At 38.5% G+C, this 12,405-nt stretch overlaps 1 protein-coding gene across 1 annotated transcript in view; it reads left to right on the top strand.

Annotated features, from left to right (window-relative positions):
• Window positions 1–2,251, top strand: part of fkbp10a (FKBP prolyl isomerase 10a) — a 367,658-nt gene extending 365,407 nt beyond the window's left edge. Inside the window, exon 10 of the mRNA XM_089122621.1 lies at window positions 1,446–2,251. Within this exon, the coding sequence (XP_088978747.1) occupies window positions 1,446–1,628 (183 nt within the window). The 3' untranslated portion in view covers window positions 1,629–2,251. The remainder of the gene's footprint in view (window positions 1–1,445) is intronic.
• Window positions 2,252–12,405: the final 10,154 nt, after the last annotated feature.

Here is a 12,405-nt window from a genome sequence, read left to right as displayed (position 1 = left end):
GTATATATATATATATATATATATATATATACGTATATATATATATATATATATATATACGTATATATATATATATATATATATATGAAGAGTTCAGATGCAAAAGCCTCTAAATGCCATTTGAAATTTTCTCCTTTAATGATGATTTTTATCAAACTTGTATATTTAAGTTTAGTAATTTCACTTAAATAACAATTAATAGGTAATTATCATTGCCATTTAAGAGAAATTACTGAACTTAAATATACAAGTTTGATAAAAATCATCATTAAAGGAGAAAATTTCAAATGGAAGTCTTCATATATTTTATATATATATATGTAACTTTTTATATACACTGTGTACTTTATTCCTTTACATCTGTCCTTTAAAATGATTGGGTAAAAAAAAATTTACCAAAATAAAAAGTTAACAATTTATTTAATGTATGTTTATAATTTTCTTTGGAATGTCCATGATTTTTTTTTCTTCCTTTGAGATGTTATTACTTCATACTTTTTTTTCTAGTTTTTGTTCCCAATTCCTCTGTAATGCTTGTTTATAATGCTATTTGGAATGTGTTATATACCTTAATAAAAATTTCAGACTTTCCCATTGTTCTTTGTGTGTTTAAATATAAATAAATATATATATATATATATATCAAATTTATTTTAATAAATATATTAAAATTGGGGGAGGGAGGTTTGGTATATATTTGAGCAATATCTGCATAGCTGGTATATAACCAATCAAATCAGTATGCTACAAGGCCAAGGGTGGGCTATGTTTAAAAGTAACCAATAAAGTCCGTTTACTGGGTTTTCAATGTGTCCTGCCCTCCAATAGTGGTCTGGGTGTTGGGAGTGGCTTTAAAAGAACAACCAATCCAGTTTGGTTGGAAGGCAAAAAGGTGTGAATGTTTCCTGCAAAAAGGTGTGATTTTTTTCCTGCTAAAAACTTTAATGGGATTACTTGCCATGGCAACAAATGGCTCTAGCACGGAAGTATACGTCCACAACATACATCCGATTTGGTATCATTCCGGATGTATGCGGATATATACAAACCCATGGAATTTGACATATCCGGCCACTATACTCCTGGATTCTTCCGAATTTCAGCAGTGTATACAGGAGTATACTGGTCCGGATACACCTATTTTCATGCAGTGTAATACATGCAAGTAATTATGACTGAAAAAATCCAGCAACTAGGGAGTAGACGCTACACAGCCATGGATAAATGTTTATTGGGCTATAGAGCCATCTACTGGTTACACAATAGTATTACAGATGATAAATGGTGTGTGAGTCAGGTAAACATTTAGTACTGTAAAATCCCTTAAAACATTTATATAATTTGTTTGAAATAATTATTTTAAGTCTGCAAATGGTTACTGCATGTGGGAGTTCAAAGCAGTTTGTATTGTTAGATTATAATATATTTCCTTTCTCATTTTCCAGGGATTTGAGCAACTTTTCCATAAACAAAATTCTGATGCTGACACAGAAGATGGAGTGATAATACCAGAGATCAGCTGTCTCCATCAGACAATAATGTTACTTTGTTCAGACATATCACCTTTGAATGACTGGGATCCTTATCTTCAGACACCTGTTGTATTTTATTTTAATATGATAAAATAGCAAATATTTTTTTGGAGCTCTAGATTAAAACAATCACAGTACACAAGAGGTTGCAGTTTATTCTTATTAGTCTCTGCTGATCATGGATTAGCATATCAACAGCATATGAATGGGATAGTTCATCCAAAAATAAAATTCTCACTTATTTTACTCACCCTCATGCTGTCCCAGATGCATTTTACTTTCTTTCTACATATAAATACGAATTAAGATTTTAAGGAAAGTAATCCATCTCTGCAAGTCCTAAAGATGCTTTAAAAACCACACACAGTGACCGTGATGTCCATGTGACCTCAGTGGATGAATCAATACCTTCTGAAGTGAAACAATAGGATAAAAAAAAATACTAATAATGTAAACTGTTTTAACTATTAAAAATAACTTCCGACCAACTGCCATACATGGGTACAATCCACTTGTGTTATGTGGACTCACAGAGATGTATTATTTCATTAAAAATTTTTGTGATTATACATTTTATTATCTATATTATGAGAATACTGTGCATTACATGTATAGTATGCAGTTAATGTTTTGTGGATTCTGGTCTTTCCTGTCATAACTGCATCCAAGACTTTCACTTTGATACTTGTGTATATGCTGTAGTGACAATAAAGAATGAATACATTTATTTAATTTTTTTATTTAAATTCATTTAACTGATTTTATAAGTCATAATTGAACCTGTTGATGATTGTTCAAATATATTTACCATTTTAAATGTGAGAAAGTAATATTAACAAAATGAAATAAATAAAATGATCAGCATGATTAAAAAAATACCAACAAAAATATTCTTTGTGTGAAATATGTAATGAAATGCCCTTTGAGGTCTGTATCATCTGACAGCAACCCACGATTGTAATTTTCATATAGTTTAAATTCCTCTTATTTAAGTGATCATACATGATCATTTGATGGTGTAAATGCATATGGTAACAATGAGAAATTTGATGGCCATGGTTGCCAACCTTGATTACCTGCTTGAAGTGAAACTTTCTTGACTGCTGAATATATCACACAAGTATACTACTAGGCTATTCTCTTTATATTGTAATAGCACAACTTAATCAGAGCCTAACATGCAAACGAATCATCAAGAATAAACAAATATTCTCCTAAAACATTGGACACAATATTTTAAGTAGTCATATACAGTGGGCCTACTTTGATGTACAATTACACCTGAATAGACTGATCTCTTGTGAACCTAAAAGCTTCTGTTGACAAAGTAACCGCAGCAGAAGGTAAATACAGATAAAATTAAAAAACAAACGTAACTTAATATCACTAAAATTAAATAGAAAGCTGCGCTTACAGACGCTCACATCCACACGTGTAAACACAACTCTGACGTCTTCACTTCCAGGTCAAGAAGCTGTCAATCAAAAACTCAGTAGCCAATGAGAATACACTGCTACTAGCCCCGCCCCCACGAGAGATTTGTGTCAGAACAGCGAACGCAAACTCAGGGAGTGTAAACGAAAACTTCAGAAGCGTAAACGAAAACTTCAGAAACGTAAATGAAAACTCTGGAAGCGCATTTGTAAGTGTAGATCAGTAAACGAAACATGAGGAATAGTTAGCAAAACATGTAGTGTATTAAAAACAAAGTCAAAAAAATTGCTTGCGGTTCATTCTTTTTCAGTTTCAAAGATATTTTATTCAGTTTCAATTTATATTTTCATTCATTTCTTGAAAAGTTACGTTCATTTTTATTGGCTCAATATTAATTCCATACATTGACAATACACTTTTTGAGACAATTATATGTGTTATAATGTGATATGTGATCACCAAGAAATACAAAAACAGAATTTTTGTTTTTTTTATTTTATAAAAATACGAAACATAAAGAAAGAATTTCACAACAAATATTTATTCCTCAAAGGCTTTAGAACACCTGCAAAAACAATTGGGTGAAAAAGTATAAAGAAACAAAACAAATATTTACATTTCTGTGACTGCAGTCACCATACTTTTTTGTGAAAAACACAGAAATAAGAATAAAGGGAACCAAATGTTCATTAAAATGGAATATTCTCTATATAGTCTCAATTTACAAAATATCCAAAACCACCCCTAGATGGCACTGTGCAATGCATTTGAAAGACTTGAAATATGTTCAATATTTGATGTTTGATTGTAAAAAATGTTTTTTCTCTTCCAATAGTCTCTTATTGCTGGGAGCTTTAGAACTCCAATGAATTTGAACATCTCTGCAGGGTTGATGGTGGTCCACTTGTACCTTTTCCCAGCAGCAATTTCTCTCTGCCAGCTTGTTTGCTTTGGCATACAATGTCCTCGAATCAGCTCTAAAAAAAGAGCTTGAAAAGGCCGAGGGGGCTTTGCTCTGTGGAGGTGTCCAATTGCACTCCAGGTTCCAGTCGGGGCAAAACTGTGGAATGGGGGCCACATCAGGATCATTTTCGGTCTTCCATCCTTGTTCCAGCTGGTCTGGTGGTGCTAGACATCTGACAGGTAAAAGTGACTGCCTCCTTCCCCTTCCCCTATGATGCGACCTCAAGGCAGGGCTCGCAGATGTACTCGGCTGCTCTACAGTTTCCTGATTTAGACTAAAACACACAGATTTTGTCATTAGTTTACTGTAGATTCCCACATATCAAAATCTGTACAGCCTTTCTAATAATGAAATAAAGATTAGCTATTCATCATCATGTGTGCATATTTTACGTTCAAGTCATAGGACTTCTAACTGCAAAATTATTACTGGAGCCTTTATCATAGTAACATTATACAGTGGTGGAGGAAGTACTGAATCTCAGTACTTAAGTAAAAGTACAAATACCCAGATAAATATTTACTTTAGTAAAAGTAGAAGTAACACAATGACAACCATACTTAAGTAAAAAGTAAAAAGTACTTTATTTTAAATGTACTTTAAGTATTAAAAGTAAAAATACTTGCATAACAATTTATTATCTTAATGTCTATTTTCTAATGATTAATAAAACATTTAATTCTAACTCATTCAACCTAATACTCCTATAATGATGTTCAATAATGATGGAAAAAAAATGTCACCATTTCTGAAACAAGCTTGCAATTAGGCAATATCATGCTTATCCTTAGGCCTACTATATGTTACTATGTTTGGCAGTAAACGTGATTCATTTATGGTGTAATTCTGAACCTCTTGGCTTGCCATAATCCTAACCAAACCAAACGTATATTACACAGGGTGTGTTTCCTATGCACGTAAAAACAAATTTTCGCGTATGAGTTGCATGATAAACACACTGCGTGTGAGACACATTTAGTTTATGTATCTATGGCAACCAAACGTCACTGGTGAGACAAACGTGCAACGAACGGACGGTCAGATGGATTACGTTTTGGCAGGGGAAAAACTGATCAGAAAATGTAACGAAAATGTAACAGAAGTTGTAGAAATGTAGTGGAGTAGAAAGTAGAATAATTGCTGCAAAATGTAACGAAGTAAAAGTAGGCACTATTTATTGTACTTAATTGTAAAGTAAAGATGCGTGAAAAATGTAAGTCAAGTCAAGTCAAGTCACATTTAGCGCTTTTCACAATACAGATTGTATCAAAGCAGCTTCACAGTGATAACATGAAAGTAGCACAACACAGATCAACAACATTGCTAAACACTAAATAACCCCAACTGAGCAAGCTCAAAGCAAGCCAAAAGCAAGGCGACAGTGGCAAGGAACCAAACTCCATCAGATTGGATGGAGAAAAAACCTTGGGAGAACCCAGGCTCAGTCGGGGGCCAGTTCTCCTCTGGCTTACATTCATATTGTTTAAATATAAATATTAAATATAAATATTGTTTATGAATCAAACGGCGCCATAACATATCGCAGGCGTTGAGTCGTCTCATCACAGGCGTTGAGTCGTTTCATCACAGGCGTTGGGGCATCCGAAATCCCCGTGAGAGGCTGGACACAAAACTGAACCTGACGAACGCCATTTTTCTCGGGACAAGCGTCCCGAGATAACAGCAGAAAGGCAGATGGGAAATAATTAGCATAGCTGATGTTCATAATGATTTCCGTTATAACTCACAAACTCTCCGTAACCCGAACTCTCCGCAACCCAACCATACGCGCCGACCCGTTTGTCTAAAAGGCTGTCGAGCCCCACTGGTGCGTTAAGCAGTTTCAGTGGACTAGAAGGTAAGCATCATATGTGAATGCTTGACTAAAGAGATGCGTCTTTAATCTAGTTTTGAACTGTGTCAGCGAGTCAGAGGCTCGGACCGTATCGGGAAGGCCATTCCAGAGTTTTGGAGCTAAATGCGAGAACGCCCTCCCTCCTTTACTGGACTTCGATATCCTAGGAATGACCAGAAGCCTTGAATTTAGTGATCTTAAGGAACGCGGTGGATTGTAGGGCGAAAGAAGGTCCGTTAAGTACATAGGTGCTAAACCATTTAGGGCTTTATAGGTCAGTAGTAGTATTTTGTAGTTGATGCGGAACTTAATAGGTAACCAGTGTAGAGATGATAAAATCGGTGTTATATGATCATATTTTCTTGACCTAGTAAGAACTCTAGCAGCTGCATTTTGTACTAACTGTAGCTTGTTTATTGAGGATGCAGGACAACCGGCTAATAAAGCATTACAGTAATCTAGTCTCGAGGTCATGAATGCGTGAACTAATTTTTCTGCATCAGAAATAGATAGCAAGAACCCAACCATTCACACGCTTGTTCATTCCTTCAAGTGTGCTACAAAATACTGGCGACGAGGATGGGATCGGCGGTGCCGTTTGAGTGAGTGAGTCTACGAGAACGCTGAGCATGGACATGTACTTAAGTATAGTAACGAAGTATGTACTTCGTTACATTCCACCACTGACATTATATATGCACAGAGTACATACAATGGGTCTTACCGTCTTATTTATGAAACATTCGTAAATATGCGAGTAAATATGAGAGTGATTTGCGTGTAAGAGACCTTCCCGAAAACTCTTCTCCTGATTCACAAATACTTCGTAAACGTCAGATGTGATTGTAAAATTTGTGCGTGTGTGTTAGTGAATTCCAACCAGTCGTAAATGGGATGCGCGTGCACGTTCATTCTCATAAATCAGGCCCATTATATCTGACTGACATCTATATGCATATAATAACATGAATGCGAATGAAAAAGAAAGATGTCTCGGATGCAGAAATTGAAGTTTTATCATCAGAAGTTCATTTAAAACGCCACATTTTATTTTCAAGTGTGGGGAAATCTAGAATATTCATTGATAGAATATATGTAATTTAATTATTGTTATAAGATAATTGTGAGTTAAAAGCTAGACCCACCCCCCTGTGTAATGTTTTTGTTATTTCAGTTATTTTGGTGGTTATTTAATTAGTCAGTATATGCACTTATATTCGTGGTATACAGCGATGTGAGGTGTGTCCAGTGGGTGGCGGTAAGCCAGAGGAAAAACCTAGACGAGATTATAAGTGTAGAGTGATGTTCACGCGAGGTTATGACGAGATTTGAAGCGTAGAGTTATGTTGTACTGTGTTGCACGGAGCTGTTGCGAATGACGCTGGCTGAATAAAAAGAACCCAACCATTCACACGCTTGTTCATTCCTTCAAGTGTGCTACAAAATACTGGCGACGAGGATGGGATCGGCGGTGCCGTTTGAGTGAGTGAGTCTACGAGAACGCTGAGCATGGACATTGAGCAACTGCAAGATCAGCTGAGCGCGGCGTTGCTCCGGCTGCGGCTCGATCAGCTGCACGAGGTGTGTGTGCATGCAAAACTATCAGTGGAGGGAGAAGCCAAACGGCACTCGCTGATCAGATTAATAAGTGAAGCAGTAGAGTGTTATAGAGACGGAAGATGATGATGTAGCCCGTCAATATGTGAACAATTTGTTAGAGTTTTCACGCGGGATAACGCCAATCGGTGACCGCGCGGTACAAGAGGGCGGTGGTGACGCAGACAGAAATTCGGCGGAGCTCGCGTTTTTAAAGAGACAGTACACATAATTGCAGCATCAGTTTGAGTTGTCAACAAATGTGCTGAAAAACGAAATCCAACGTCTGAGTTTGAAAGTTCCTGATGTGTCAAGTCCCCCTGTGTTTTCCCATCATCATCCTGCAGTCCCTGAAGTCACTATCCGGCGTGATTTTAAAGGGTAACTAAACACCAAAACAACTTTTTTTAGTTAATGATCTGTAAGAATGGAGCCTCATAAATGCTGTTCATTGATTCGAGTACATTTTTTGACAATTGAGTATAAAGTGTTTTGATTTTCAAATATATGGTGTAAAAACGTCTGAGTGCTGCCCTCTTCAGGTTAAACGGAAAGCTCCTGCAGTAGGGGTACTTGCTGACGTAGCGAACTCTCAGACGCGAGTCTGTCACACCCTTGGTGCGAGCTCACCACGCCCTTGGCAGCCCCTGGTATAAAAGCATCTGGTTCCGTCAAAACTACTGTAGCGAGTCAGGAGTTGGATTTATGAGTATTGAAAACGATCAGGATATCATATATTAGTTTAGTACAGTGATCAGGATAGTGACGGAATAGAGGTGGACATGGGCTTCTCCACACAGCTCCACACGCAGTGCCAAACACTGCTCGTCCTGCATGGACTCCTCCACCGCAGCGGCGTCTTGATGTGAGTGATCATGGATATTTTAATCACAATTTATGGTTAGGATAAAGTTAATCCTCTGGGGTCGACAAACGAGCCGGTGCATTTTGCTGGATTTTTTCACATAGCGGCAGAATATCAATATGAATACATGCCCACAGAGCGTGCGCTATTGAGATCAACTCGACGACAAAACTCATCAGATGCCGGTCGCGATGCGGGAGTTAAGACCGCAGTTTGAGCCAGCGGCTCGAATGGATTTGGCCCTGTGTCTACATACAATTCACCCTCATCCACTTCAGGTGAAGGTGAGGGAGTAAAGTAATCGACTTCAAATGGCCGCTCTGTTGCAAAGGCAGTTACTTGCGTCACTCCAGTCTCGCTCTATTTTAGAGTCTGACAGCAGCTCTCACTCACGGCGGGTCTCAGGTGCACGCCCCCTGGCCCCGCTGGGGTCTGCCCATTTTTTCAGCATTTTTCAAATATTGCTAGTGGGTGGAGTCAGGCTCTGACCAGGGGTTTAGTTACTCTTTAAGATTAATGGCCAAATTGGAGAACGGGGTCAGAAAGATAAGCTTTCATACAACAACTTGATGCACCAAATTGATGCTGGAGTGAACAAGGGACACAGAGAGTCTGAAATAATTGATGCGGTGATAAGAGCAGTGAGTCCAGGTATGAGCCTGCGTGATATGCTGGAGATCAAGACTGATTTAACCCTTTCTCAGCTGCGCACGATTCTGAAAGGCCATTATAAGGAAGAAAGCTCAACAGACCTGTATCATCGACTGATAAACATCACTCAAGAGAGTCGTGAGTCACCACAAAACTTCCTATTCCGTGCCATTGAGTTGAAGGAAAGACTTTTAGCTGCTGCTCGAGAACCAGATGGAGAAGAACCGTACAGCCCTGCAGTGGTGGAATGTAACGAAGTACAAATACTTCGTTACTATACTTAAGTACATTTTTCACGCATCTTTACTTTACTTAAGTACAATAAATAGTGCCTACTTTTTACTTTTACTTCGTTACATTTTGCAGCAATTATTCTACTTTCTACTCCACTACATTTCTACAACTTCTGTTACATTTTCGTTACATTTTCTGATCAGTTTTTCCCCTGCCAAAACATAATCCGACCGTCCGTTCGTTGCACGTTTGTCTCACCAGTGACGTTTGGTTGCCATAGATACATAAACTAAATGTGTCTCACACGCAGTGTGTTTATCATGCAACTCATACGCGAAAATTTGTTTTTACGTGCATAGGAAACACACCCTGTGTAATATACGTTTGGTTTGGTTAGGATTATGGCAAGCCAAGAGGTTCAGAATTACACCATAAATGAATCACGTTTACTGCCAAACATAGTTATTAACATATAGTAGGCCTAAGGATAAGCATGATATTGCCTAATTGCAAGCTTGTTTCAGAAATGGTGACATTTTTTTCCATCATTATTGAACATCATTATAGGAGTATTAGGTTGAATGAGTTAGAATTAAATGTTTTATTAATCATTAGAAAATAGACATTAAGATAATAAATTGTTATGCAAGTACTTTTACTTTTAATACTTAAAGTACATTTAAAATAAAGTACTTTTTACTTTTTACTTAAGTATGGTTGTCATTGTGTTACTTCTACTTTTACTAAAGTAAATATTTATCTGGGTATTTGTACTTTTACTTAAGTACTGAGATTTAGTACTTCCTCCACCACTGCAGCCCTGATCTCATACAGAGAAGATTTCTGCGCGCACTAGGAACAGGGTTATCAAACGATCACATCAAGTATCAACTAAAAACCTGCCTTGATGATCCTACAATCACAGATGAGATTCTCATCACATCTATGAATGAAGCTGCAAGTCTTGAGTGCGAACGAAAGCAAAAGTTCAAGAAGAATGCCAACATCAAAGAAACTAAAGTCAGTGAGGTTCCAGCAGAACTACGTCAGAGTCAAGAGAGGATGGGTTATGCTGTTGGAGGTAAAGAACAGTCCACATGCACACAATTAAAAGCTTTAAAAACTCCACAAGTCATGGACAAGAAAGACTCTGAGCTTTATGAGGTTGTTAAACAGCTGAAAGAGGAGATCGGAGAAATGAGGAAAGCAATGAGTACTTACCGTTCCACACAGCCCAGAGAAAGGAAGCGAGGATGCCGTGGATGTCAAGATGAGGGCAGAGGTGACCAATGTGATCATTGTTTTAAATGTGGGCAAAGTGGACATCTTTCCAGAGGGTGCCGGGGACCACCTGCAGGAAGAACGGAAAGAGGACGCTCAGCTAACACTATGGTGGTAACAACTCACACAACATCATCACTGTGGCCAGAACATCAACATGAACTCCTGTGTGAGAGCATTAAGCAGCTGGAAGCTCAGGAAGCAGCAAAGCGGAAGGAGAGCAATCTGCGCCATATCAGGTCCATAACTGCTAATCAGCTGTCCACCAAACATAATGCACAGTTATTGAATTTGATCGGAGAAAAATGTATGGTGAACTGTTTCTTTGATGGTGTAGCAACAAAAGTGCTGTGGGATACTGGCTCACAAGTCTGTCTCATGAATGAAAAGTGGCGAAAAGAACATCTCCCACACACAACACTACGTGGCCTTGAAGAGATCCTAGGCCCTGGAACCCTCACTGGTCGAGCAGTGAATCAAACAGTGATCCCGTTTGAGAGCTGGGTCGAAGTGACATTCAAGCTGGGAACAGACAAAACCACACCGTTGGAACTGGAGGTGCCGGTATTGGTATGTGGTGACGATGAAGTGGCAGAGGAGCCAATCATTGGTTACAATGTCATTGAGTACCTGTTGAACAGTGGTGTAGAGCGACCTACTAATGTAAAGACCAAAGCCATGAGTACTGCACTGTCCTGTGACTGCAAGAAAGCAGAGGTTTTGCTGAACCTAGTGAGAAGCCAAGACGAAGGGTTCAGTGATGGAGTAGTGAAAGTAGGAAGGTCAGTAACAAAAATTCCTGCCCAACAGGCTAAGACTGTCAAATGTTGCATTAAAATGGGCCCTTTGTTATCTGATCAAGATGCTCTTTTTGTACCGGATGAGTGTGCGAAGTGGCCAGATGGATTGAGGGTGGAGGAAAACATTGTTCGCCTTAAGAGAGGGACCTGTTCACGCCTCTGTATTCCTGTGATCAATGACACTATGCATGACATTGACCTGCCTCCACGGGCAGTTCTGGGCCATATCCAGCGAGTAAAAGCCATCTACCCTGCCGAGGTGAGACCGGTGACCGCTCAAAAAGAGATTGCATGTGCGACTGTTTCACACACCAGCCAAAGCCTGTTCCAAAAAGACAGTGATCAAGTCAGTCAATCTACAGAAAACGCAAAAACAACGTCAACGGTTCAAAAAGAGAACCTATGGGACCCCCCTGTATGCGTTGATCACTTAAAACCTGAAGAGCAGCAGAAAGTGAAGCAGCTTTTAACCACTCCAACTCTGACACCCCCAAACCCCCCCCCCCCCCCCGCGGACCCACGGGTGGGTCCAATATTGCATCATCATGATAATTTGAAAAAATCTCTAAGTTGTGCAGCACAAAACTAGACATATGTGGTATTTTTGGAAAGCTTAGAACCTCAGCTTTCTTCACAACCCCATCACTTTTGTATTTAAATTACATAGAATAAGATAATACGGTCTGAATTCGACCCCCGCAACGACCCCCACCCTCGAGAAATTCATATTAATAATATTAAATTTCATTTTTATATCACATAAACTGACCAAAAATAGACAAATCATACATCAAATGAAAGCTCTCACTCTCAAGAATATCACTGTGCAGTTTATTTTACCGATCCAAAACATTACAGTAACATTATCATCCAAAGATTCACGAAAACGGAATCGAGTTTTTTGAACAAGCAAACACATGAGTCATATTCCTGTTCGAATCACTTCCTCCGTGTAGAGCTACTAGCCACAAAATTTATATCAGCTCGTTCTTTAGGTTGTTTTCTTCAAAATGAGACCATTTTCACATGTCTACGAGCATGCATGGTCAAATGACACTGTAATATGTCACCGATGTCCAGATCAAAACATGCGGTGCAAGATAAGAGCAAATCCTCTGATAAATCTTAGGTTTGATTGTCTTCGATAGCCGCAATTTTTGATGACGTCATCAAATATTGCGTTGTACGTCAGG

Source organism: Pimephales promelas, chromosome 18 (genome assembly GCF_988280905.1).
Source record: "Pimephales promelas chromosome 18, fPimPro1.hap1.1, whole genome shotgun sequence".
NCBI classification, from domain to species: Eukaryota; Metazoa; Chordata; class Actinopteri; order Cypriniformes; family Leuciscidae; genus Pimephales; species Pimephales promelas.
This window is presented reverse-complemented; position numbering and strand designations above follow the sequence as displayed.